Source organism: Penicillium solitum, assembly GCF_028829755.1.
Source record: "Penicillium solitum strain IBT 25940 chromosome Unknown utg000009l_segment0_segment0, whole genome shotgun sequence".
Lineage (NCBI taxonomy): Eukaryota > Fungi > Ascomycota > Eurotiomycetes > Eurotiales > Aspergillaceae > Penicillium > Penicillium solitum.
This window is the reverse complement of record NW_027072128.1, coordinates 967,177-991,966: the sequence shown is the minus strand read 5'-3', so window position 1 is coordinate 991,966 and position 24,790 is coordinate 967,177. Positions and strand designations below refer to the sequence as shown.

General features: G+C 48.2%; 12 protein-coding genes across 12 annotated transcripts; 6 read left to right on the top strand and 6 right to left on the bottom strand.

The window, feature by feature from the left end:
- Positions 1-7: 7 nt before the first annotated feature.
- On the bottom strand, positions 8-2,187 carry N7455_011492 (uncharacterized protein; the record flags this gene model as incomplete). The annotated part of the gene is made up of 2 exons (XM_065606682.1): positions 8-1,471; positions 1,531-2,187. The coding sequence occupies 2 exons, from the start codon at positions 2,185-2,187 to the stop codon at positions 8-10; spliced, it is 2,121 nt and encodes a 706-aa protein (XP_065459848.1).
- A 468-nt stretch (positions 2,188-2,655) lies between these two features.
- Positions 2,656-3,233, bottom strand: N7455_011491 (uncharacterized protein; the record flags this gene model as incomplete). Its single annotated transcript, XM_065606681.1, has 2 exons — positions 2,656-2,871; positions 2,937-3,233. 2 exons carry the CDS (start codon positions 3,231-3,233, stop codon positions 2,656-2,658), a joined length of 513 nt encoding a protein of 170 aa, XP_065459847.1.
- A 1,491-nt stretch (positions 3,234-4,724) lies between these two features.
- On the bottom strand, positions 4,725-6,382 carry N7455_011490 (uncharacterized protein; the record flags this gene model as incomplete). Its single annotated transcript, XM_065606680.1, has 5 exons — positions 4,725-5,193; positions 5,244-5,456; positions 5,687-5,944; positions 6,021-6,174; positions 6,223-6,382. 5 exons carry the CDS (start codon positions 6,380-6,382, stop codon positions 4,725-4,727), a joined length of 1,254 nt encoding a protein of 417 aa, XP_065459846.1.
- A 933-nt stretch (positions 6,383-7,315) lies between these two features.
- On the top strand, positions 7,316-8,241 carry N7455_011489 (uncharacterized protein; the record flags this gene model as incomplete). The annotated part of the gene is made up of 2 exons (XM_040954290.2): positions 7,316-7,423; positions 7,483-8,241. 2 exons carry the CDS (start codon positions 7,316-7,318, stop codon positions 8,239-8,241), a joined length of 867 nt encoding a protein of 288 aa, XP_040815290.2.
- Positions 8,242-8,424: 183 nt separating this feature from the next.
- Positions 8,425-12,495, bottom strand: N7455_011488 (uncharacterized protein; the record flags this gene model as incomplete). Its single annotated transcript, XM_040954341.2, has 1 exon — positions 8,425-12,495. One exon carries the CDS (start codon positions 12,493-12,495, stop codon positions 8,425-8,427), a length of 4,071 nt encoding a protein of 1,356 aa, XP_040815214.2.
- Positions 12,496-14,921: 2,426 nt separating this feature from the next.
- N7455_011487 (uncharacterized protein) lies at positions 14,922-15,887 on the top strand (the record flags this gene model as incomplete). Its single annotated transcript, XM_065606679.1, has 1 exon — positions 14,922-15,887. One exon carries the CDS (start codon positions 14,922-14,924, stop codon positions 15,885-15,887), a length of 966 nt encoding a protein of 321 aa, XP_065459845.1.
- Positions 15,888-15,993: 106 nt separating this feature from the next.
- N7455_011486 (transposase) lies at positions 15,994-16,386 on the top strand (the record flags this gene model as incomplete). The annotated part of the gene is made up of 1 exon (XM_065606678.1): positions 15,994-16,386. The coding sequence occupies one exon, from the start codon at positions 15,994-15,996 to the stop codon at positions 16,384-16,386; it is 393 nt and encodes a 130-aa protein (XP_065459844.1).
- Positions 16,387-17,137: 751 nt separating this feature from the next.
- Positions 17,138-17,501, top strand: N7455_011485 (uncharacterized protein; the record flags this gene model as incomplete). Its single annotated transcript, XM_065606677.1, is given in 2 exon segments — positions 17,138-17,197; positions 17,217-17,501. 2 exon segments carry the CDS (start codon positions 17,138-17,140, stop codon positions 17,499-17,501), a joined length of 345 nt encoding a protein of 114 aa, XP_065459843.1.
- A 106-nt stretch (positions 17,502-17,607) lies between these two features.
- On the bottom strand, positions 17,608-17,886 carry N7455_011484 (uncharacterized protein; the record flags this gene model as incomplete). The annotated part of the gene is made up of 1 exon (XM_040954435.2): positions 17,608-17,886. One exon carries the CDS (start codon positions 17,884-17,886, stop codon positions 17,608-17,610), a length of 279 nt encoding a protein of 92 aa, XP_040815135.2.
- Positions 17,887-20,244: 2,358 nt separating this feature from the next.
- N7455_011483 (uncharacterized protein) lies at positions 20,245-21,343 on the top strand (the record flags this gene model as incomplete). Its single annotated transcript, XM_065606676.1, has 4 exons — positions 20,245-20,340; positions 20,392-20,644; positions 20,677-20,689; positions 20,719-21,343. The coding sequence occupies 4 exons, from the start codon at positions 20,245-20,247 to the stop codon at positions 21,341-21,343; spliced, it is 987 nt and encodes a 328-aa protein (XP_065459842.1).
- Positions 21,344-21,454: 111 nt separating this feature from the next.
- Positions 21,455-22,623, bottom strand: N7455_011482 (S1 family peptidase; the record flags this gene model as incomplete). Its single annotated transcript, XM_065606675.1, has 2 exons — positions 21,455-21,541; positions 21,769-22,623. 2 exons carry the CDS (start codon positions 22,621-22,623, stop codon positions 21,455-21,457), a joined length of 942 nt encoding a protein of 313 aa, XP_065459841.1.
- A 374-nt stretch (positions 22,624-22,997) lies between these two features.
- Positions 22,998-24,677, top strand: mmm1 (ERMES complex subunit MMM1; the record flags this gene model as incomplete). Its single annotated transcript, XM_040954359.2, has 3 exons — positions 22,998-23,112; positions 23,165-23,195; positions 23,249-24,677. 3 exons carry the CDS (start codon positions 22,998-23,000, stop codon positions 24,675-24,677), a joined length of 1,575 nt encoding a protein of 524 aa, XP_040815192.2.
- Between the last annotated feature and the right edge of the window lie 113 nt (positions 24,678-24,790).

Here is a 24,790-nt window from a genome sequence, read left to right as displayed (position 1 = left end):
GTCAGGGCTATATTGGCTTCATCAAGCGATAGGGTCGTGCTGCAGCCAAAACAATCTCAAGAAGGGTCTTTGTCTGAAGCTCGTTCTTGCTCCGGTCTAGCATCTTTTCATATGCATCTGAGACCTCCGAAGGTAGCGCGGAGAGGAGTCCCTTGATATCGGATCGTCGACTATACTCACTTGGGCTCTGCTCAATAATATCGAACGTGAGATGTAACCACAGATAAGTGCGATTCTTCTTGTCCTTGATCTCCGTCGCAATCATTTGACGGTCCCTCTCCTTAAAGTTTCGGGCGACCTTTTGTAGTTTGGCATCGATGACCAGGTCTATATCTTTGCTGATTTCGGCAGACTTGTCATCTCCGTCAAAATGCAAAAGGGCAGTGGTATCAGGGAAATCTTGAAACGATACCTCCAAGTTATCGTAAGGGCGACTCGTGAACAGGAACTTTAGTTTTGACGTTGCGGATGGAAGTTGGGGGTTGGAGTAGAACTCCTTCAGGCTGCCGAGAAATCGCCGCATGCTATCACTTTTACACTCATCCAGAGCATCCAGGCCGCAAATAACCTCCCCAAGCTCTGGTGAGCCGACACATTGGATAAAAAGACGCCACAATTCGGAGAAGTTGTGCGCTAGATTTTCACCGTGATTTTTGTGACTGATGACTGTATTTTGAATCAGTGTAACCGTCGGATCGTGGGTGAAAAGCTGGTGAAGCCATGCGCACAAAACATCGGTCGCTGACACGCGGCACTCGTCTCCATCCTTGAAGAAGAAATAGCAGATCTTTGATGTGGTGATATTTGTTGAAAGCCGGTTCTCATCGATAAGAGTCCGCGACAACACGGACTTTCCACAACCAGGGCCAGCGGAAATCCACAGAAGACTAGAAGTATCGCTGTCGCGCCAGTTTCGAAAGTCGTCGCCCTCAAAGAACCATTCGCATGTGCCTGGAACTCTCAGTGGGTTGTAATTCTTGTCATCTTCGTAGTCGGACGCAAGTGTTTCAAGAAGCTTTCGCTCGTTCCGGTCTTCATAATTCTTCTGATTCCGACTCGTGTCCTCTTTTAAGACATTGCAAATCTCATCAAGAATACTTCGAGACTCTTTAATCTCCTGCAGCTGACGGTCTCGGTGATTGCGAATCTCCCCCAATTCGAGACGAGGGAGATAGGAGCTACAATCCTCGCTTGATAGCTCGATTTTGGATTTCATTCCATCCCAATCATTTTCGCCGGCTATGTTCTTCCATGCACGGGAGATTTGGGCTTCAGATAGATGACAGATAGCACGTGCTTGGTATTCGATGATATAGGAGTAGAGCGTAGCAAGAGGTTTGATGAGATCTCGATATTCTTCCACGTGCTCGGACTGCAGGTATCTCTTCTCGCAGATATTCCAGTAGGTTTGAACATTGTCGATTGAATCGAAGCCTTTCAGCATCGCCAGGTTGGCAGTGGAGTGGTACTGCTTGAAAGTAACTATCTGGGTCAGCAGCAGATAGACAATAGGGGGTCGCCTTGGCTTACAGGTAAAAGTAACGAAACACCAGCCCATGCCAACGCTGCGTATGGTTGAGTGCTAACGGCGTTCTTCACAACTGGGTCGGCCCAGAGGAGAAACTTGGCCAATTTTTCGGTCTGCTCGCGTATCTTCACATCCTTTCCCAGCAGTGAGACTTTCCACTGTTTCTGCTCCCGGTCTTCTAGCAGCCGCGTCATCATTGACTCGACTGACCGCGGATTTGAAAGATCCGCGTCCGCTGTATCGGAGGAGTCCACTGAGCTGTTGCGCTGGGCTAAGCTCAAGTGAGTCTGGTAATATTCTACCAACTTTGGCTCTCGTTTCTGCAAGATTACATATGCCAAAGCCCAAGGACCTTTGCTGTCACTTAACAAGGTTGGAGTCGTATCAGCAGACGATGAGTCAGGTACGGTGTTCTCGGGCTGGGGGGACTCAGGTAGTCCTGGGACCGTGGTTGCATTGCAATTCATTGAAGCAGGTTTGGAGATCTTGTCAAGATCTCCAGCAGGTCCAGAAGACTGTACATAGCTTTCCGTGATCGAGTCTTCAGAAGGATTAGACGCGTTTGACTGTGCGTTCGGAGGAATATGTGCCCCATTGGTTCCCCTCTCCTTCTTTAGCCGTTGCGTTAGGTTCTTGAAGCGTTGCTTAAAGCTACCCATCTTCCGCTATGATTTTTTTTTTGGATCTTGGGGGATTATATAAAGATCTCAATGCACGCAGGATGCTAAGTTTGTCAATGAAAAATATTTTCCAGAGAAACAGGTCCCTGTAATCAAGAGATCGCGGGGCTGAGCTCGCCTCAGATCAAATCGCCAATAGAATGCTCGGTAGGCCAGATGACTCCACTCAGGGGATATGTGGAGCAGCCCTGGAGCTCCCTTCTAAACCAAACGTTGGAAGACTCCACTCATTCGTAGCCTACCGACCCGGCTGCTTGAGCATATCAAATCGCTGAAAGCCTCACATGAAATTGCTCGCCTCGCATAGCATCTGCATTCTCTTCTTTCTTCTGTCGTCAACACGTCCAATCATGTCTACGACACTACCTAGCATCGTCCTCGTCCCGGGGGCTTGGACTGCACCGAAAGCATACCAGAAGCTAATTGATGTCCTGGAGGCGAAAACTTTCAAGGTCTACTGTTCCCCCCTGCTTCTAGAGCTCTGTCATCCCGACCAAAGACGAAACCGGAGAAGATGTTGATAACGGTGGAGGAAGGCTCCCTCTCCTTGATACACTTCTCGGTGATGTTCAGCGATGTGATCTTACCGGCACGGTATGCGGGGAGCATCGAGTCAAAGGTCTCGACAGGTTGGGCAATCAATCTGGTCTCGGCCGTGATTTCCTGGCTTGGGTCGGGAAGAACGGTGTGTTTGCGAAGACCGAAGACGTGATGACAATCTTCTTCACCGATGACTCCTTGGATGCGGATACCAATAGGGTGCTCGCACTCTTGATGGTTGGCTGGTAGATGCCGGTCTGCGGGTCTAGGAACGGCGAAGAGAGAGGTGAGGCGAGGTGAATGACGTAGGTAATGTTTTTGGTAGCCTCGTCGTAAGTGCCGTCGCAGGTGATGTCAGGAACCTCGACGAATGAGAGATTGTTCGCTTTCCCAAAAGCAGTTATCTTGGGGTGGGAGGCTAGTGATTTGGCTTTCTCGGCGAGCCGGATAGCGGCTCGGACCGTGTACCCGGCTTGTAACTCCATTGAAGATTGAAGGTTTCGAAGAGACTCTTTCATGGCCGCTACATAGGTCATTATGGTTGAGATAAAAGTACGTTGCGATGATTTCGCTTATGAAAGATGCGAATCTGATTGCAGAACATGTTTCTATCTTTTAATAGTTACTGATATCAATTTTTCAACGTTCCGTACGCACAAAGCTTTGCCAAATTCATGACTATACCCGAGAGAGGCATTGAAAAGCACTGTAAATTACTGGCCTGATTGATCCGGAGGGTGCTAACGCGCGAGCGTAGTAGCAGCTCTGCCACAAACTAATTTATTGCGTTTCTTCAAAGCCGCCGGTAACTCACACTATGTACCTTGTGATAATTCTATTAAGTAGTTGGTGTAACCCCATCGCGAGAGAAAGCCGTTGAATTAACGGAACTTGAATCGTCTATTATTGTCCGCAACTGTTTCCGGTCGCCGCATCCCAGAGCTTGATGGTCCTATCGGCCGAGCCCGATGCCAGGGTAAGCCCGGTACCTACGGTATGTCCGCATGTACTACATATTCTCGTACATATAGAGTGGGGATACTCCGCACATATTCTATGTTAAATTCTAAAACGATAGTTCTTATCTCTTGAGAAATTCGTGTCTATTCTCACATTCGCCTAGATATATGTTATCTAGGTCTTGTGATTTACACTTCCATGACTATGTTATTCTTTTGTTCACGGGGCATATTAAGGCTACAGAATCTGCGTTGCTTCAATGCAAGTTTGAGGAAAGTACTCACTATATCCATGCGAAGCTCCGTCCCACAATTCATACACTCCTCTTGGAAGGCTGATATTACGGTGTTATACTCGCAGCGTATCTCGGCCGGGCTGGGACGGGTGGATGGACCATTCGCTGATCGTAATCTCTGTTATATTATTGAGGATGACGCGTACTTTCTGCTTCGCCCAGTTCCCGAATCAGGGATTCAATACTAGCGCCGGATATAATAGACGGGCTCCGGATGCTAGTTATATTTAGTCACCTAACTTTGAACTGATAATGACCCATCATATCTTAGACAACCAGGCATCGGGTATCATATTATTGAGATAGTTAGCCCAGAATCTGAAATATAACCGCAATTTCGAACCCCCCCCCCCCCCCCCGGCCGGCTTTTGTGCTAGGAAAGAGAGTAAAACATCCTACTAGTATTTCCGAATCCATGGCGGTGTTGTCCACACACGGCCCAAATCTTTCAGCCACATATATGGCCCTGCTATAGATGCGCTCTGGTAGAAGTCTCTTCCATCTCGCCATGGCTATCCGGCTCCACCAACCTGGCCGCATTCAGTTCATCTTCGTCATCGATCTTGTCATAATTCCTAAATGCAACCCAGAAAATGGGAGCTGCAGCAATCATCGTTGTCGCTAGTCCCGTGTACAGGTACATCACCTTCGGATCAACCGCAACTGGTGAGTGAGCCATCCCCAAGGCAGACCCAATTGCAGCGGTCACCTGTTGTAGGGCCTACACTAGGCTGCGCATGTCCTGTGGTGCTTCTGAGTAGCTGTACTCAGATAGAGTAGTAAATCCCAGGATCTCGGCGAAGGCGAGCAGGAAATAGGAGGGGGTTTGCACCCAGACACTGATGTTGTTGGGTATTTTTCCCCCATCCGAACCGGGACAAGTCCGTGGAGACTCATAGCACGGTCCCCGCGTATAGATCAGCTTTTGCAATCCTGCAGCATATGCCATTAACGAGCTTATCGTGATAAACGACCAAGTCATACGGGAAATTGACCCGAAGGCGACACCGTACCTTTGAAGCCCGGGATAGAGAAGCTGTTGGATGATCGGACCGAGTAGTACACAGGCAATGGGGTTGAGTGCTTGAATGGTGTCGTTGGAGATAACGCTCAGCTTCATTTGACCCGCTTGAGAGACAAAGTTATTGGTGATTTGATTCATGCATAGGTAGAATGGTACAAAGCAAGCCCTAGCACTAATATTAGCGAAGCACATTGACCAACTTGCACGGCGACAAACATGACTTTGCAGGCTTTGAGACCCCTTTTCATCTCCAAGACAAACAGATTATCCCACGGAACGGTTCTACCATATTTCTCGGCTTGGAATACAGGCTTTGCTGCATCGAGTCGGAATCGTTCTCGGGCGGAGTATACAAGCACTCTCCCTGCCTGGGGAAGAACATTCCCAACTGGCGCAAGGTTGACTGTCTCGTCTTTAGCACTTCCAGCACTGTATATATTGAGTGACAGAGGACAGCTCCTCGTGACTTGCCAAATGATCTTTGCCAAAACAGCAGCAAAGGAATTGGAATCCAGACGAAACACAGGGGCAGTAGGTAGGCTGCCCAGAAGCCAACCTCTTTCTCCAAATAGGTCGAAGCAATCAGAGAGAGACTTCCAATGTTGGTGAACCTTCCCATGTCAGCTAGCTCCATATGTTTGCAACAGAGTGCCCCATACCAATAGAAAACATTGTATATATATTGAAGAGTCAACATGCGATCCACGATGACTCTCTCCCCTTTCTTCGTGACTACCAACTGTGGAGTTGAAACTGTATATTGATCACCTATAAACGGGGAGACAGTGGCCTTGATACCCCCAGTTCCCAGACCCAGCAGGACCATGGCAAAAGCCAATCCAAAGGTCTTGATGGAAACCTGGGTCACCACTGGAAGTAATGTGACAAAGAGCACTATAAATCCACACGTATTCAGGCTGGCGATAATTAGCTTCAACTCCCATGTGAAAGGTGCGCATGACCGACATAAAAGAGATGCATAATGTTTTGTACTTCCCAATCCGTGCGTCTGAGAGAACAGCGAATGGTAGAGGGGCTATGAATGAGAAGAATGAAAAGGCGTTGGAGATGTTTGTTGCGGTTGCTTGAACAAGACCCAGAACTCCCGGGACTTCGATACCATCACGGTCATTTTGCATATAGTTCTCTGGAGGCAGTTAAGATCTATTAATCGTTAGATGGTTTAGACACTTACGCCATGGAGCGGTGACGGCATAGTACGTGAATATTTCCAATGCACCAGCTACAAGAGCTATCCAAACAACGATAGGGATCGAGTCTACCACATGGGGTAGGGTCTTGACTTCGTCCTCGGTTGCATCCCGTCTGTCACGTTCAGTGGCCTGGGAATCCATACTGTTTACCATAGAACGAAGGGAGAAAATTCCAGTGTGATGGTTCTATTGAACAAAATCCCACGGTGCTTGAAGTTCTCTGTGGACGCAAGGTTATAATGGGAATTTGTAAGGAGGAAAAAGGAGGGGACTGGATGTCTACGTACTTTGTAGTATCAGTCGACTGCTATCCCTAGTCTAACCTACCTCCCACACATTATACCCTCCAACCAAGACACGGGTATATCCATTCGGGTCTATGCTCGGGGTGTATAGTGTAATGCTATAGAATAGACCTATGAGACATTGCCATGTGTTTCACTGCGATGGTTGAAAGTACCATCTTGGGCTATTGCGTAAAATAGCACAGGATAGCGTATTATGGTGATGGAGTGGTATACCACGAAAAAAATAAATTGATTGAGCCCCGCTACAGGGAAAGGTCAATCCTTTGGCGGAGTCAAGGCTGGGCATTTGACAAGGAGTTCAGGGTTGTTCTCGGACTCCACTCAACATAGTTAAGCGTTGTGGAGACCGCGGGAGGTTCTAACCTTAGAGATCCCAAGTTTAGATAGACCACGTCCCACATTTCCCTTTTCGGCTAGCACCTCATTTAGTCTGTTTGTTCCCTTAGATTATGGTCGAGGATCGAGGACGAGTAGAAAAGGAAGTTCGATCAGGTGAATTTATTTCAGGAATTTTCGAGAACGTTCACTCTTTAGCCTCCATGTTGTTAAATTTATAGAGGCCTATTAGTCGTTTTGATAATTGCAAATGTACTTTCGAAAATATATTAGAGTAATTTCCAATGAAAGCTAGGTGGCATTCTACTGGTAAAGAATACTATAAATAAGGTGTAACTCCCCCTGGGCCCGGATCTCTATCCCACCTCCAACCACATAGACTATAGACCTACCTTTGACACAACCCACGACCAAGAGATTGACCCACAACATGGAAGAATCCCTCATCCTCTCCAAATTCGACAATCTCGTCCAATCCGGCATCGTCCAATATGATGATGAACAACAAATCATCGAGCACGTTGATGGCGACCTCAAGGTATTCATCCCTTCCCCGACCACAATCCAAATCAACCCTCAACTCACGCAATGACCCAGTTCCAATTTGTCCTCACTTCTGCCCTCATCAAAAAGCCCACCCTAACAACCGCTGAGTCCCAACCCGATGCTGACGCCCAAAAACCCGAAAAGCGAGACGGCAGCGACATAAGCACCACCGGATTCGAGCTCGGCGCGCTGGATAGCCACTTAGTGATCGTGAACAAGTTCTGCTTTGCGCGACCACACCTCATGCTTCTCACGTTCGATGGATACAAAAGACAATACGAGGCGCTCGATGAGTCCGATCTAAATGACACGTGGCAGCTGCTGAACTCCGCAGAGAGCGACTACGTTGCGTTTTACAATTGCGGCCCGAATGGCGGATGTAGTCGGCTGCATAAGCATCTGCAGGTGATGCCCTTGCCGGCAAATAGTTTTGCGGCCTTTTTGGATTCTCGCGGTGAGCCTGAGACCAAGGTTCCATTTCAGTGGTTCTATCGACGCTTTGGGAGTGATTTGACACCCGCTGCATTATTCGCAGCTTACAACGACCTGCTGGAGGAGGCTACAAAGGTGGCCGGGGACTATACGACGGATGCACGGCCTAGAGCGGTCTGTCCGCATAATGTGATTTTTACTAAGAGGTGGATTGTCGTGCTGCCGAGAAGACGAGGCGCGATTAATAAGGAGGCTGGGGTGAATTCGTTAGGAATGTTGGGGATTATTGCTGTGGCTACGACGAAGGAGATTGAGAATTGGGTCAGGTTGGGTTTGACGAAGTCACTGGCAGATCTAGGAGTGCCCAAGGGGATATAAATTGTTAATGTCTTTGCGAGTGGCAACGCGGAGGTTTAGCTCAGAATTGTTGGTATCCATGGATGTCAGTAGAATCATGGATCACCCACGTTGATAAATATGTGAAAGTAAACCTAAATATGTATGCGAACTGGTAAGGGGTTTTAAAACAACCATCTAAAAAATAGTGCATCCTGTCATAGACTAATCAAGCTCCCAACCTTTGCGTGACCGCATCCCAGTGAACCAGTCCTGCACATATGCCAACCCAGCATGAGGACCATAAATATCCGTTTCCCACTGAGGCAACGGGGCATCCAGTCCAGTCTCCTGCAGACATGTTTCCCGTAACTGCTCGAGACTCCCACCACGGTCATAGATGGAGGACTCACTAATCTGGCTACGTTCCATCCGCATCTGGGTCCGCAATGCTTCTGTCTCAGCTTCATCTACAGTGAAATCGTCGTTGACAACGGTACCATACGCAATACGAGCTCCCTCAAACGTGACAAGCTTGCGGTGTACTTCAAGAGCAACCTTTTCTGCCGGACGTGTCAAAGGATCACCCAATCCGCCTCCACCCCAAGTCACCCACTCGAGAAGATCACCGGGATCAACGCGAATATGATCACACTTGGAAGGCAAGATTTCAGTCGGAGGATTGTCCTCGGACCTGGAGTACCGGTAGAGGATTTTGTGGGATCGCTGTCCCGGCTTTCCGCCCTTCAATCCCCATGGCTTGGTGAACCATCGGTCATCGTGGAGACTGAACTCCCCACGGGCGAGGAATCGGTATAGCGTGCGCTGAGCATTACCACCGCGGTAAAGTCCAGCGCCACCACTGTCGGCGACGCTCTCGTTTACTTCAATACGCAACGGGTAGTTTAGCTCTATTATTTCCGTGGGGATGGACTTGATGGCGGGGAAGAGACAGTGGCAATCAGGACCATCGCCGGCTTGTCGTGCAGGCACACCTCCAAACCCAATCTGGTAGAGCTGGTACCACTCTCCGTCCGGCTTGAATCCAGAATAAAAGAAGTGAGGCGAGTCACTGAACCCAGCTGCAGCCTGGTAGGAGTCTTGCTTTTGGCCAATCAGGGCTTGTACAATGTCCAAGGTCCGTCCGAGGAAGTGAGTCCGACATGAAATTGGGGCAGGGCGAACAGGCTTGAGGACTGATCCTTGAGGGATGTACACATCAATCAAGTCATGGAACCCGTCATTGATAACCGTTCCTGGGGCAGCGGCTGCGATGAGGTAGTAGCCAATGAACATCCTGAACATTGTCTCCGAGAGGTAGAAGTTGATACTACGCTCACTCTGGGGAGAAGTGCCACTCCAGTCAAATTTGAGCCGGTTACCGTCGACTCTTTTCATGGAGCAGGTGAGTGCCCAAGGCCCCACACCGTGGCCATCATCATCGACGAAGTCTGTGAATTTGCTTTCCAGATCATCGAATTGGCGTTCGATAATCTTTGCGAATCCACTTCGGTTCCGGTATAGCAACTCCGAGCATGCGGCCAGATATACTTCACTTCCAAAACGGGTGGCCAACTCGCGGACCCTGGTGGCTGCCATAGAACAGGATGCTACAATGGCAGTCAAGTCAGAGCGATACCATGCCGGTTGACGAGAGTTTCGACAAAGAAGATCGACCAGATCTTTGTTCATAACACCGCGGGTATACAGCTTTATGCAAGGAATCTGCACGCCATCATCAAAGATGGATGTCGCGTTGATGGACATGCTTCCTGGAACGATACCTCCAACGTCTGTCAGGTGGCCAAATTGCGATGCAAATCCAATGATCCGACCGTTGTGGAAAATAGGCAAAAACGCGATGATGTCGTTGAGGTGGCTAATGGCACCTTGCACTTGGTAGGTGTCGTTGGTAATAAACACATCGCCCTCCTCGATTGTACCGTTCCAAATATCGAGGAACTGTGTGATAAAGCTACCAAACTGACCAACCAGCATTTTGCCCTCGCAATCTGTTATGACATTGAATTCATCCTGTTGCTCTCGAATGGCAGGGGACATGCTGCATCGTAGCATCATTTTGTCCATCTCGCCGCGAATGGAGGCCAGTGTGGAGGATATGAGCGTGGGAATTAATGGAGTACTCTTGACAAGCTCTTTGGCTGACTCGGCAGTGTGTGTGGTAACGGCGGCAGGTTTCTTTTCCAGAGGATTGATCAAAATATTTCCGATGCTATCGATCTCACCATAGTAGCCAGGTAAGATGAGCGTGTTGCTGTCCATTTCGGAGATAATACACGGACCCGTGACTTGGATACCCTGCTTGCTAATCATCTGACGATCCCACAGTGTTGCCAATTTTTCTTCGCCTTGCACGATGATATTATGCTCGCCAATCTTTGCGTCTGAAGGGGGAATCGTCCCTTTGGGAACTTGGGGAATATCAATACCGGGCGAGGCGTCTTCCAACACAACTCCCAGTCTCATCAATTCAAGCTCAAAGTCAGGTAAGCAGTAAGTGAACATCTGTTGGTGCTGCTGGTCGAACTTTTCTCGCAACACATCATGCCATTTCTCAGTAGTCAGGGCCAAGTCTTCTTCGGTGATCTCAATTGTTATCATCAAAGCTTGGCCTTTGTACCGAAGATCTGCTTGATATGCCGTCTTCCATGACACGGGCCATAGATCACCCGACGTTCTCGACAAGGTATCCCGACATTCTTGCTCTAGCGTTTGGTACTGTTCCTGTACCTCGAGAACAGTGGTTCCGGAGACAATACGGATGAAGGTGGCAGATTGCTCGTGTCTAAGTTTAGTGGTCACATCACCCTGTGCACAAAGGATTCCCGGAGAAGGCGGGATGATCACAGGCCAGGCCCCGAGAAGTTGACCCACGGCGTTTGCATGCAGAGGGCCAGCACCACCGAAAGCGACCAGTGCAAATTCCCGAGGGTCATAACCCTGCTCCACAGAGACAAGCCGCAAGGCACCATACATTGTCTCGTTGATGATTGTGATGATATCCTCGGCTGTTTGGATAACCGGAAGCTTCATCTGGTTCGCAATATCCTCGACCGCAGTTATAGCAGCCTGGACATCCAACGCGAACTCACCACCCAACAATGTCTTGGGCAAATATCCCAGCACCAAATTCGCATCCGTGACAGTGGCTTGCTTTCCGCCTTTTCCATAAGATGCAGGTCCCGGTGCTGCACCAGCACTCTCGGGGCCTACCCGCAGGGTCTCCGTGAGCTCCATGTACGTTGTAATCGACCCTCCTCCAGCCCCCACGGTCTTGATGTCAACGGCGGCCGCCCGAACGGAAAGACTCTCTACAACAGTCTCTCGTCGGAGTTGAGGCTGACCATTGTAAATTAGTGCGCAGTCGGTAGAAGTTCCTCCCATGTCCAAGGTAATCAGATTCTTGTACGGAGTACTCCGAGCCACAACATCTGCCACTCCCTTAACACCTCCCGCTGGTCCGGACATAAGAATATTGACTGGTAGCTCCGAAGCGAGAGTCAAACTGGTCAATCCACCATCGCTCTTGAGAACCCGAATGGCTTCACTTTCCGCCGCAAGCGCCTTGGACAGATTGAACAGATATTTCTCGACAACCGGCTTCACCAGCGTATTAGTGCAGGTTGTGACCGTCCGCTCATACTCCCCGACTTCACGGAGGACATCCGTAGAAGAAGTGATAGCGATATCAGCTCCAAGTTCCTCGCGGACTATTTGTGCAACCACCCGTTCATGAGCCTCGTTGCTATGCGAGTTCAATAGTGAGATAGCAATTGCTTCTGGCTTCTGTCGGGCCAGCTCTTTCAAGCTTTGTCGTAGATCTTCAATATCAACTGCCGTGACTGTTTCGCCCTGTACTGACATGCGCTCTTTACATTGAACGACTCGCTCAAGTGGCACTATAGGGTCGGGTGGGGTCCAGTGTAGCCATGCACCCAGCCCACCCGGGATCTGAGAGCGGCGTAAAGCCAATATATCCTTATGGCCAGCAGTAACAATCAGTGCGGTGCGAGCACCCTTTCCTTCGAGGACTGCATTGGTTGCGGTTGTCGTACCATGGTGGATGAATTGGAAAGTCCCTGACCAGCCGAATTGGTCTTTGAGTAATTCACGGGCCTTTGCGATGCCCTGTTGGATCCCGATACTTTGGTCTGGGATGGTTGTTGGAACCTTTGCGCGCACTGTTTGTCCATGCGGGGTGAGCACGTAAACATCGGTGAATGTCCCGCCGACATCAACTCCGAGTTGATAACCCTTCTCTAGGGGCTCTGGCATGGTGCAGTTTTGGTGTGTTTGAAACTTTGATAGATTTGGGGGGCGATGAGGGGAAGTTCGGGATCATTAAAATTCGTTAGGGATCATTACCTAAGGCTGAGCCTGGGATACACCAATGTTATTGCATTTTGGGGGGACTAACGAGTCCACTATCACCAAATGGGGGGATGAAGTGACATTCATTACCTTGTTCAGCCCAGTGGGGCGCATATTGCCAATGAGGTGGTTCATGCAGGGTGGATATATACGCAACTAGTCAGGCTCTACAGCCAGGAGGGGGTTGTTTTCACTGAATGTTTGACAAGCGCATTAAAAAGAACGGCTGTGATCACTAACAATACATGTCAACAACTGTTGATTCCCCATTTACTCAACGTTCATCGACTTCATCGTGTGCAATGGTCAACTCACGTCCATGATAAACCAACCCACGCGATTCCCACAACATACATTTTTTGAAGGGCATTTCTTTCCTCACCCTACCAAGACGAGGGCAAACACGTTGCTTTGGGCTCCAGCACCATCACCATGTAAAATAAGTGGCCACTCAATTCCTCAACGCTGCCTCACTTACAGTATTAGGTGGTGACAACGCAAATTCAAACCAAAGTCAACTGTTTTATTGAACTTCAAGGTCTATTGCAGGTCTATATGATAAATGAGTGTCCTTATATCCCCCTCCCGAGACCCCTCAGCATTCTGAACCATCCGTATTCCCGCTCCTGCCATTGCCTTCCCCTCAACATACTGCACACGTGAAGTTTCTTGAGCACCAGCTCATCTCGCAGAGATAAGCCGTTGCTTCGAGCAGAATAACATCTACACTTCCCGGTGAAACATGTCCTCCTGAGTGTTTATTCTAGTGAAAATAGAAGGAGTAGTCAAATGTGTAGCCATATAAATCGGAATTCAGTGGGATCTTCACGGCGTAACTATGATATGTTAGCTAAATGTGTATGTATTCAGCCAAACTTACGAGAAAATTGATGTTTTTACCAGTTTGACGGGTTACAGTAAGTGACCGGCATGGGCCCACTGTCAGAATTGTCCGTATAGTCGTAGTTCAGCGAGTAGCCCGAAATACAGTCTGTGAATAGGTCAGATCGAGGGCTAAGAGAGATATGAATCCCAGAGAAGAGTCTTTGAAAACGTGATAACCCGAAGACTTACCAACGTTATTATCGCTTGAATGTATGCTACCACTGCATGTTTGCACATCGTTGTCCACTGATTTGAGGTCGCCTCCGAACTGATCAGTATTGATCGAGCCTGAAAATTCCACATATGCTAAGGCGGGAAAGACCCATGGCCAAGGTGGCAGCTACAATTGTCTTTGTGGAGAATGCGATCATTTTGCTGATTTGATTGAAGTAAAGAACCTGTTCTGAGCTGAGAAGATGAATAAATTGATGTGGTGCTGTATTCTTCCGAGCTGTAGATGTACTGGCTTTTATATGTCGCGAGGCAGATTTAGGCAACCTAAGGGGAGTTCTAATGATCTCAATAAATACTCTTAAAATTGATCATATTCATATTCTCTCTGTTTAAGTGGTCACCATCAAAACTTACTATCTAGCTATCTAAGCATTTCAAGCTATACATTAGTTTTTGATCTACAGGATCCTGTAATAGGCCTCATTTATAGGGTGCCTGAACACTTAGGACGCCTTATTGCGGGAATTCTCGCGGAAGCTTACTCTCTAGTACTATAAGCGAGCCCGTTTATAGTACCAAAGTTATGATATTGGGGATTTAGAAACTTAGTTTCACGGGGTAAATCTAGTTGTATTCTACATACTATCGGTAGTAGCTGTCCTTTAATACCCATAAGAATAGGATTAAAAGATAGAGGTGGTTAGAAAAAAGACAAATAAAATTAGATCTGGGCAAAAAAGAGTTGCGTTTTCTAAAGTTGATGGACAGACTTGCCAAATTAGGTTAGCGTCGGATAGTACGGCGGGGAAGTGGGCAGTGGGGCAGTGGGGCGAGGTGCCGTCGACTAAGAGGGCAACGGAACTTATTTTTCTGAAAAAACCACAAGAATAGTCGGCCGCTTATGCGGCCTTGTTATGTCTTTTCAGTGGTCTTTTCAGTAATCTTTTCAGATAGTCTTTTAGATGGTCTTTTAGATGGTCTTTAAGATATACACGAAGGTGGTAGAAAAAGCATGTTCTGTGCAAGAGTTTTCTTTGTATAATACCATATTGCCACATTTCCAACTACCTCTGGTATAGACCTTGGGGTCATTCTTCAAAAACATCCAATCATCAGTTTTGTGAGCATCATTTCTCTGGATCGGATCGTTATACATCTGAAGAGAACCTGTGGCTATTCGCAAGGTGTAGGGGTCGGATTCTCTGCTGTCACATCCCGTTCAACGAAGCCAGGTCACCACGGCACCTTTACCCGCGCATCGAAAGTCCATTATGTCGACCAGCGATGACGGCATGCGAACAAACATCCTGGTTCCGGATGATGCAGCAACCCTAAAAAGCTCGGGGCTGGTCAGCTCTCCTTTGTCTGATGGAACACGTCGCATTCATAAACGACATTTAAACCGATCTAGCGATGAAGAAGAACAGCATCTTCCGCTGATCCCCGTATCGATCTCCTCAAGCTCCGATTCCTTTGTCAGTATCCCGGGTCATCTCGTCTCTTTGGCCGCACTCGAGCATCTGGGCTATAACTCGGAAACTGCAACTCGTATCTGGGAGTATTGGACTAACTGGCCACCTGGGGAGCCCAAGAGGGAGACTGATGACACTGATAATGGTGTCCTATTTATTGACGTCGTCGAAGGTCACCTTGATCATTCTCCCGATACCTGCGCAGAGAATGATGCCGAATGGTTCCACTGCATGGATCTGTACAGGATTAATCGCGAGCTTAAGGAAGCAATCATGGATCCCAAGTTCCGATCGATCCGCCTAACCAACTCATGCAAGTTCTGGATTTGTGACACCTTTCAGTTACGCAACCGAGCCCTCCAGGCGGTACAAGAAGCTTCCCGTGAGCGAGATATGGCTAGTCGGCGGGAAGCTTCCCGACCTGGACAAAGTAGTTCTGTTGAATCTGGACGGCGATCAATTTCAGATTCTATGAGAATGGTCTCTTGGCTATCGCATGAAACCGCTTTGTCGGAAGCTGCAACAACTGCAGCTTCAAGAGCACCGGACCATACAACGATCTACAAGGGAATTGACCAACCTCGCATCACCAGATTATTCGACGATAATGGCAACGTAAACTTTGGATGCCTTGTCTCCCCACCATCGTGTGATTTCTCCGCAAGACAGGCCGATCTCTACTTCGCTGTTGACCGAGAAGTGGCCGAACATTATGCTTGCTACATCAAGCGCCGCAATACGTGCAGCGGGGTTGTCATTATATAGGCGAACTGGCTGGTCACCACTCGGCGTGACGCCAGTCCAAGTGTCAAAATTTCATCGCGGCCAACGCTTCCAGATACTGCCTGCATATGCTCAAGACGGTATCATGATGTCTCGTATTTTCAAAGGTTCAACGGATGCCGCCTTCTTCGAATCATTTATCGAGCAGCTTCTCCAGCACTGTGGAAGATGGCCGGAGCCAAAATCCGTGCTTGTTATGGATAACGCATCATTCCATCATTCGGATCGAATCAAGACCTTATGGGCTGAGGCGGGAGTCAAGTTACTGTACCTCCCGCCGTATTCACCGGATTTCAACCCCATCGAGGAATTCTTTGCCGAGCTGAAGGCCCATATCAAGAAAGCTTGGTCAGCATACGGAAATAATCCTGACCAAGGGTTTCATGCCTTCCTTCGGCGGTGCGTGTATGAAGTAGGTGCGAAACAAGATAGCGCCGAGGGCCATTTCCGACATTCAGGTATTTCCATAGAGAAGATATGACTGTCTGTCGTATTTAAGAGCGTCATGTCTGCGCAATACCCGTTTCACGTTCTCATATTGTGCCAGTTCAGTTTTTTTCGTGTTTGTGGATTTTCATTTAGTAATATTTTGTATTGGGTGAAAGACCCTGTCTCTTGTCGTTGTTCTGATGGTTGATTTTGTCAGTTTCTGTTATGATGATTGAGTAAAGGAAGTTATACAAACTAGAAAATTTCCAAACCTTTCGACGAGTTAGGTTTCATAATCGCAATATGCCTTCTCGCAAGGGCCCATGCTGCTGAATGTTGTCGCAACATCAAAATCTACCCAAACTATCCTTGTGCCAGACACAACAAGCATATTCTTCAGGTAAATATCATGATGATGGACAAGGGCGTTATGGATCTGTTTTATGCCCTCGACAGCATAGCCAAAAAGATCTTTAAATAAATTTCTCAATTTAGTTTTTCAGTACAAGGCAAGTATTGGCAATTCCGGCCTACTAGTTAAGAAAATTCGCACGCCTAGGGCATTTGACTCCCGTAGCCGAGGCAATGATTGAAGGATGACCCGTATGTCATTATTATCTTCACATTCATCTAAGGCGTCAATCACAATGACTGCAGAGGGGAACTGCTGATTGGAAAGCTCGAGGCTTAGCAATAGCTCGTGGAGAAGCTTATCGAACTGCTCTTTTAGCGACTTCGTTGCAATGTCAGGGTTGTTATCGTCCTATTCGAGCACGCAGACCACACAGTAACACCACCCACTGATGTTAGACAATCTCTGCGATCATCTGCTAGAGAAGCCGAAATTTTGCCCTGATGAGATGGTGATTATCATATAAAAAGGGTTTGGGATACGTGCAATCATCTCGGGCACCAGGACAGCACTTATTGCCAAGAAATAGCCAAAGGAGGCCGTTCGACAGAAAGCGACAGAACAGAAGGCCGGTTTATATTTCTTACAAGAGTCCGAGTTATGGTCATCCCATATACTGTATATCGACGAGTCTGGGTGCGACAAATAGATTGGCTTCAGGAGAACAGGATGGTCACCGCTCGACGTTTCGCCGGTCTAAACCCTCAAATTCCATCGCGATCAACGGTATCCATTATTCCTGCAACTTTGTATAGGCTGCTTAAATCTCCCGTACATAGCTGTTGCCAGGCCAAAGGTCAGCGAGAACAGCAGCACCATAGGTGCTGATAGCCCTCGTATGGGCTTGTCTTTGGGACAACTTCATGTATCATCGTTTCGTTGACCAGGTGGATCCCATTGTGTAGGCTGACGCATTTCTATATCTATCTCATCCAGTTCCAATTTGCTGGAGCTGCTGCTAGAAACCGAGTTTTCGTCCGATGACTCGTCCATAGCGTCTAAATGAAGGGCATCCATGACTCGTCGAAGCATCGCTTTTTGATTCTTCAGACTGGCACGATAACCTTCGAACATCTCGGACTGCTTTTGAACTTTGTGGAGCATGACTCTTGCCATTCCAAAAGCGTGAGCTTGGAGCATGTCAAGGTGTATAAGGTTAAACTTCTTACCTGTTTGCTAATTCTTGGCATATTGCTTCCAAGCTCGATCTTATTCGAAGGATATCGTCCAGATCTTTCTGGATCTCTGTCTTGCGAGATAGAAATCGGCCTCTCTCAACCAGAAGTTTCCACATTCGACTATCTCTGTGCACAGAAGGTCCCAGTAGTTTCACGGAATCTTCAAATACCTTCCGGGCTTCCTTTACCAAGGCCTCTGCCATATAGTAAATCTCATGTGACATTTCAGTGGTTCCATGCAGATCTCGTATCCATTTGTGCAAAGAATCAAGCGAAATGTACTCCCTGCGAATCTGTCCGCCAATACGTTTGATATCCTCATTGGCATTTCCTAGCTCTTGCGTACGATATAGTACCGTGATGATAATCGCATAAGCGAGCGTTATTATTCCAATAAGGCTTCCTATTATTGCAAGAGGGCTGTCTTCACATGAAAGAACTGGCTGACAACTGGAGTTCCAGGCCATGACAGCAAAAACCAGTCAGTCTAAGCAATAAACCTCTGTTTGAGCTTGTTGGGAGGTAGTAGCTAGCAAATACGAAGTGGCTCAAAGCTGGCAGGTATTTTGATGATATTCTCGAGTGTGCCGAATGCTGCTGCGAGCCTCCAGTCGGCTAGACGTGCTTGCACGGGGAGGAAAGGCGGGGTATTTTTACGTCGGCAATGGTGAAGATATCGGAATGCAGCAGGGAAAATGGAGACCCGGAGAAGCGATTTTGATAATCCGAAGCCTACGAGCCCATACAACTTGTCAGATAGGGGGCATCTTAGCAACTCGGATCTGTTATCCATTTCATTGGTGCACCCGTTTGATCCACTTCCTTTCGCGAGCGTAGAACGGCCTCACGCATGAACTAGGGTATCGTATGGAAAGAGGTGTAAGTCTGTCTCAATTTAGAATACCTCGAAAACACTATTTGTTGCAATCCATAGCTCGGAGGTGGATTATCTAAATTGCCAGTTGCTTAATATTAGTCATCTTGTCCCCATAAATTGCCAGAATAGGGGTTATACAGCAATTCAGACTCTCTCTTGATTCTATTGATTGATGCAGATATCCACTACGCCCTGGGTTGCGACACTACTTAACAACAAATTACGCTAAAAAAGCTCATTACTAAGTAATGCCAAGAATTTGGGTGTTGTAATCGCTGGTAATGGTATACCGGTCGCGATACTTCCCTTGTGTCCGTTAGAAGAGCTTTCGATATGCGGACTTTCTGCCAAGCCGAGAAGGCTTGGACTCGGGCGGGCGATAGGGAGAAAGCAGAGGAGAGATTTGACACGAATTGTATTTTGCAGAACGCATAATCCAAGAGGTTACCTAGTATCTTATAATCACTGTATTCTAACCTTCTACTTATCATATAGAGTTTAAATTTTTGGAATTTATAATATTAATAGCTATATAAGTATATAAGTATACATTTTAAATTTAAATAAAATCCAATCAGGAGAGGTCGAGATACTACGAAAAAGGGCAATATTAATATTTTAACACTCAATATATGTCTAGGATCTAGACGGGAGTACTACCACTCTCTAGAGAACCTCTAATTTTTAGACTTTATAAAAAAACGCGTTTTTTCGTATTTTTAAATGTGATTTAGAGAAATAACTAGTAATTGATTCTAAATCATTTAAACTGATATAATATTATATTAGGGATAAGGCTTAGAAACCGGGGTAAAACGAAGGGTAATTAAAAAGACTAAAAAGGGGGTTCAACTTTAGATTTCTCGACATATTTGTATTGTTTGGGGCCCATTAGGCCCCTATTAAAGCCCAGTAGGCTTTCACCTTAGGCCCAAAGCCTATCGGTAGGCCTGAGGCCGGGCCCAAAACCCAACCCATTTGCGGGTTGGGTTGGGTTGGGCTCTGGGCTTTATGGGCCGGTGCGGAGATCTACCAGTGAAAGCAGTAATTTCGAGAGCAAAGCAGTCAGCGTGTGTCTGGGGCAGGTAGGAATCAGGCAGAAATTAGGCCAGATTTAGGCAGGGTGGTCCAAATAACAAAAGGGGGGGTCCCAGTAACAATCCCCTATAAATACTCTCATCTTCTTAGATTGGATACACAAGGATCTTTCTTCTTCTTCTTCTTCTTCTTCTTCTTCTTCTTCTTCTTCCCCCAGTAGCTCAGCACCCTTCTCCTCTCTATCTTTCTTGTCAACCCAACTAATGAAACGAGGATACTCTTGTCTCCTATCCTTTCAGAGATATCTTCCTTGTCTTTTCACACATAACATTGATTAGCCTAAGCTATCTTCCATCACTTCCCCAGCCCGTCAAGTTGTCTGCTCTACTCGTTTTCACTCCGAATATGGCATCATCTCGGATAGCGGAGATTGGTCAGGGAGACTTTGATGACATCGAAGCAACAAGCATCTCTCTTCGTATAATTGGATTAAGGCGCGAAGTCCGACCATAGCCGTCCCAGGCACCCCCGCTTGTTGGTCTCCCCTAAGAGGCCCTCAGCAAGTCAAAATGGACTCTGGGGTATACTTCATTGCCGAAAACGGCGTTCGTCATCCGAAAAGTCCCTTTGAGCCTTTGTTTCGGGCACTACCTCCAGAATCCTTCCTTTGATATTCGTTCAATTGATGTTGTCGCCGACCGGAACACTATCAGACAACTACTTTCGTTCATCAATCCTGGTCTGGAGAGAAGTCAACGCTTCACGATCCATGTTGAAGTAGTCAAGAATACGGCAATCCTCTGTCGTGTGGGGAAACAAAAACTTCAATTTATTAAGCCTGGCCAACACAGTGGTTTCGGGCACTACTTCGAGAAAAAGTACACAATTCGTCATCTCTTATAACTTTGGGGCTCTGAAATTCCTGATTCGTCATGAAACAGATGGATACGTTGCCGCTGACACAGCGGGGACTTCGACGTCTGTCAATCAATCAACACATGATAGCATCTCAAGCAAGATGAAATCAGTCTCTTTATCCCGGTCCGACTTTTCTCCTCATACCACTCTTACAGAGTCCGGGTTGTCTATCAGAAAAGATGGTGAAGCGGTGCCGTTGGTATCAACCCTCGAGATTAAAACGCGAAGCATTAAAAGACCTCTTACAATAAGAGAGGTCGCCCCACAATTGTGGATTTCACAAACTCCCAAACTTGTGCGAGCCTACCATACTGAAGGGAAGTTCCAGCCACCCGAAGTCGAGGATGCGGCAGCTGCAGTAAAGAGCTGGGAAGACCAACATCAGATCGATTTGAGAAACCTGGGTGCATTGATCCATAGGATCATCGAAGTTACAAAGGGCTGTGGTGGGACTGCCACAATCGAACGACAAGCTCAAAGCAAGAAGTTGACTATCGACAAGGCAGATAGAGACAGAATGCTACCTATGGATCTGTATTCTAAGTGGGATGAAGAGAAGCCGGAACTGGAGCCGGAAAAGAGCTAAGATACTATGGCCCAAGATTCCTTGCTATCACTGTCAGCATGAATTGATTCCATGCATCCATTCAAGATGTCCTGATCATTTCTCACTTACCTCCACTGTTTGAATCTGCTATCAGCACCCGTAAAGTGATAGATTGAGAAGAATATCATGAGCATTCAGTCGTGGGACTTGATTAATACGCGCGTAAGGGATGTCTACCTGTTAAGATCTCTCATAAGGCACATGACCTTCCATAGTATTAGACTACCGTATGCCTTCCAGATTTCAGACCGCATAGCATTCCTTTTCCGATTTAGTGCTCATCACTTGCCGCTTTTCGATCACCAAGTAAAGCTGAGTGCAAATCACTAAACGGGTGCCGCGAAATTGACCAGCTCAGTGGGGAGATGTTCTCTAAGAAATGCCCGGATGGCAATCAGGGGCACCCCATGACGCATCGCCGTGGCATCATCCCACGAGGAGTGTAGACCCAACAATGCACCATCCGACCTGCGCAGAAGCGGGGCGCCAGAATGGCCCCAGTAGGTCCAGGCGTTATGTTTCAGAGTACCGATATCTGAGTTGTCCTGTGGGTCTGCACCGGCTACCATGCCACACAGCCGACCCCGAGAGAGTTCGATCAGGTCATAGGCAGTCTTGCGCGGGGAGTCCGACTCCAGGTCGTCTGCCCCCGGTTGCCCGATGCAGAATATTGGAGAGCAGGTAGACAGTGATAGTGATTCAGCAACAGGGACACAGGTGAAAATGGGGTTCACCGAGCCTCTGCACTGTTCGTCTGGGACCTCAATGCGAACAATTTTGGCCAAAGCTAGATCGCGGCGCTCATCCCACGCCCGACATTCGACCTCAATGGCGAGCCCATTGTAATAGAGAAGCCATTTCAGGCGCTCGGCTTTCCACTCTTCAGGGGTCTCGCCGAAACAGTGCGCACAGGTCAAGATCCAGCCACGTGAGTCGATACAAACGGCAGTTCCCGCCTCATGCTGAGCAAAGATGAGCGTCGATGCCAGTCCTCGTACTGCGTGGGAGCTCACGCCCAAGGTCGTTTTGGCGGTCAGAAAAGCCGATTCCCGTAGTCGATTCTGCTTTTTACGCAAAATCCGCAGTTCGCACCCGTAAAGCCCTGGGAGACGTGCCAGGCTTCTGACGATGGCTTGCTCGGCAGAGGTCGACATGAATGTAATAAAACGGACTGGTTCATGGATCTCATCCTGGAGGCTGAGCTCATCTATCTCAGACATAGGGAGGTCCTTGCAGCCCGATCTTAGCTGTCGCGGCATCGCTTGTATCCCGCTATGGTGTTTGTTTATTTCAATGGACCCGTGAACAACCTAATGGCCGACTAAACATGCGCCAAGCGCGGACATTCACTGAGCCTGAGCACGGTTTAAACAGCATACCCCAGGGTCAAAGCGTTCACTGAGTAATCACTCTGTGATGTGGAATACTAGCCAACAGCCTTGAACCTCCAGGGATGGGCAAGTCATGGGCTAAATTTAACTCTGAGATCAAAAATCGGAGCTAAAATGAAACGAGTGGCAGGCATTCATCGTATTTTATAGATGCAAGTGACGCTAGTCCCGAAATAGATAAGGCCGCTTCCTTAAAGTTTTAGAGGCAGGCGGTCAAGAGTGGCATATCAGCGATAAGAGATATGCTGTTCGGCCAAGCTAGCCCTGGAGATCCGAAAGCTGGAACATCTTCTCCACTTGGAGATGGTACTGTGAACAAGGATTGTCGACAGCCGCTGACAATGGCGCTGCAAAATAGTGAGTGATGATATCTCCAAGGATTTGAACTGGTATGCTAATAATAATGTAGATGAGCCCGCGCCATTCGCGCCTCAATCCTCGTACGCCCTCTGCCCGTGGAGTGGACTATATGATCTTGCTAACACCTTCTTAGCTTGTCCTTTACGCAAGGGTTTCTTCTCGGCCAACTCTCAGTTGTACTTCTGATCGGCGCTTTCATCAAGTTTTTTATTTTTGGTGAAGCGCCACCCCCTCCGTCCCGGGGCATGTCAAACCGCACAACCCACCGCCGCTACAGCTCGGTCTACAACCCCCCTCAAGATAGCCAAAAGTCATTACGAGAAAAACCGTCCACGTCGAATGTTCTTCGCCCCGTACCTTCTACCTCTACAAACACCCGCTCCATCCTCCGCAAAACCTACTACAGTGCCATTCCTACCAACCCTACGAGCAAACATGGCCGACACCGCATGAATCACTCGTCGCATCAGCCCGAGTCGCTGGACTGGTTCAATGTGCTCATTGCGCAGACAATTGCTCAGTATCGGGAGACAGCGTATTCCCTCAAGGACTCGCCCACTTCATCAATTCTCAGCTCCCTGACGGCGGCAATGAACAACCCGGAGAAGAAACCATCCTTCATAGACAAGATAAACGTCACCGATATCTCACTAGGCGAAGAATTTCCAATCTTCAGCAACTGCCGCATCATCGCCGTTGACGACCCCATGTCGGACGGTGGACGGCTACAGGCGCTACTGGATGTCGACCTCAGCGATGATAACCTTTCTATTGCGGTCGAGACATCCATGGTTCTGAACTACCCCAAACCACGCTCCGCCATCATCCCAGTAGCGCTATCAGTCTCGGTTGTGAGATTTTCAGGAACACTCTGCATATCCTTGATCCCAGCATCAACCGAACCACCAGAGCCACTTCAAACGCCTGACGGATCACCAGCTCCCCCAACATCAGACCCAAGAGACAACGCAGGGAATCGACCCTCTGGTCCTGAAGACCACACAACATCACACGACCAACTCCCACCAAAAAGCAGCCCAAAGAGCAACGTCGCATTCTCTTTCCTGCCAGATTACCGCCTAGACCTCTCCGTGCGCTCACTCATCGGATCCCGCAGCCGACTGCAGGATGTACCGAAGATAGCTCAGCTCGTCGAAGCGCGAGTCCACGCGTGGTTCGAGGAGCGTGTCGTCGAGCCTCGGGTGCAAGTCGTCGGGCTTCCAGACCTCTGGCCGCGCATGGGTAGGACAGGTGTCCGACCCGGCGAAGACTCGGATGCTGGGTCAACGGCACCACCGCGTAGCGCGGGCTCTACCGAAGCATCAGGACCACCCCGGTTCTCTGACGATCATGGTCGGGAGCCGGAGGGGCTGCGGTTCCGTGGTGGCCTGGATGCACGGCTAGGCTCACGCATGAATAATTTCAATGTTGATATGGGTGGCTTGCGCAGCTCGAGTATGACGAGGCAACAGAGCGGTGGTGCTACGAGTGACCATTTTGATATGCCTGGGGCCATGCCGGGAGGTACGCCAGTTGGGACGCCTGGTATGCCAGACAATTGATATTGTAAAAAGTGTCGTTCGACCATTCCTAGCCACTTAAGTATGGTTTGGATTGATTTACTGTGGGTTTGATGTCCCCATGTACATTTAAAAGCACTATGCAATCGAAGTGA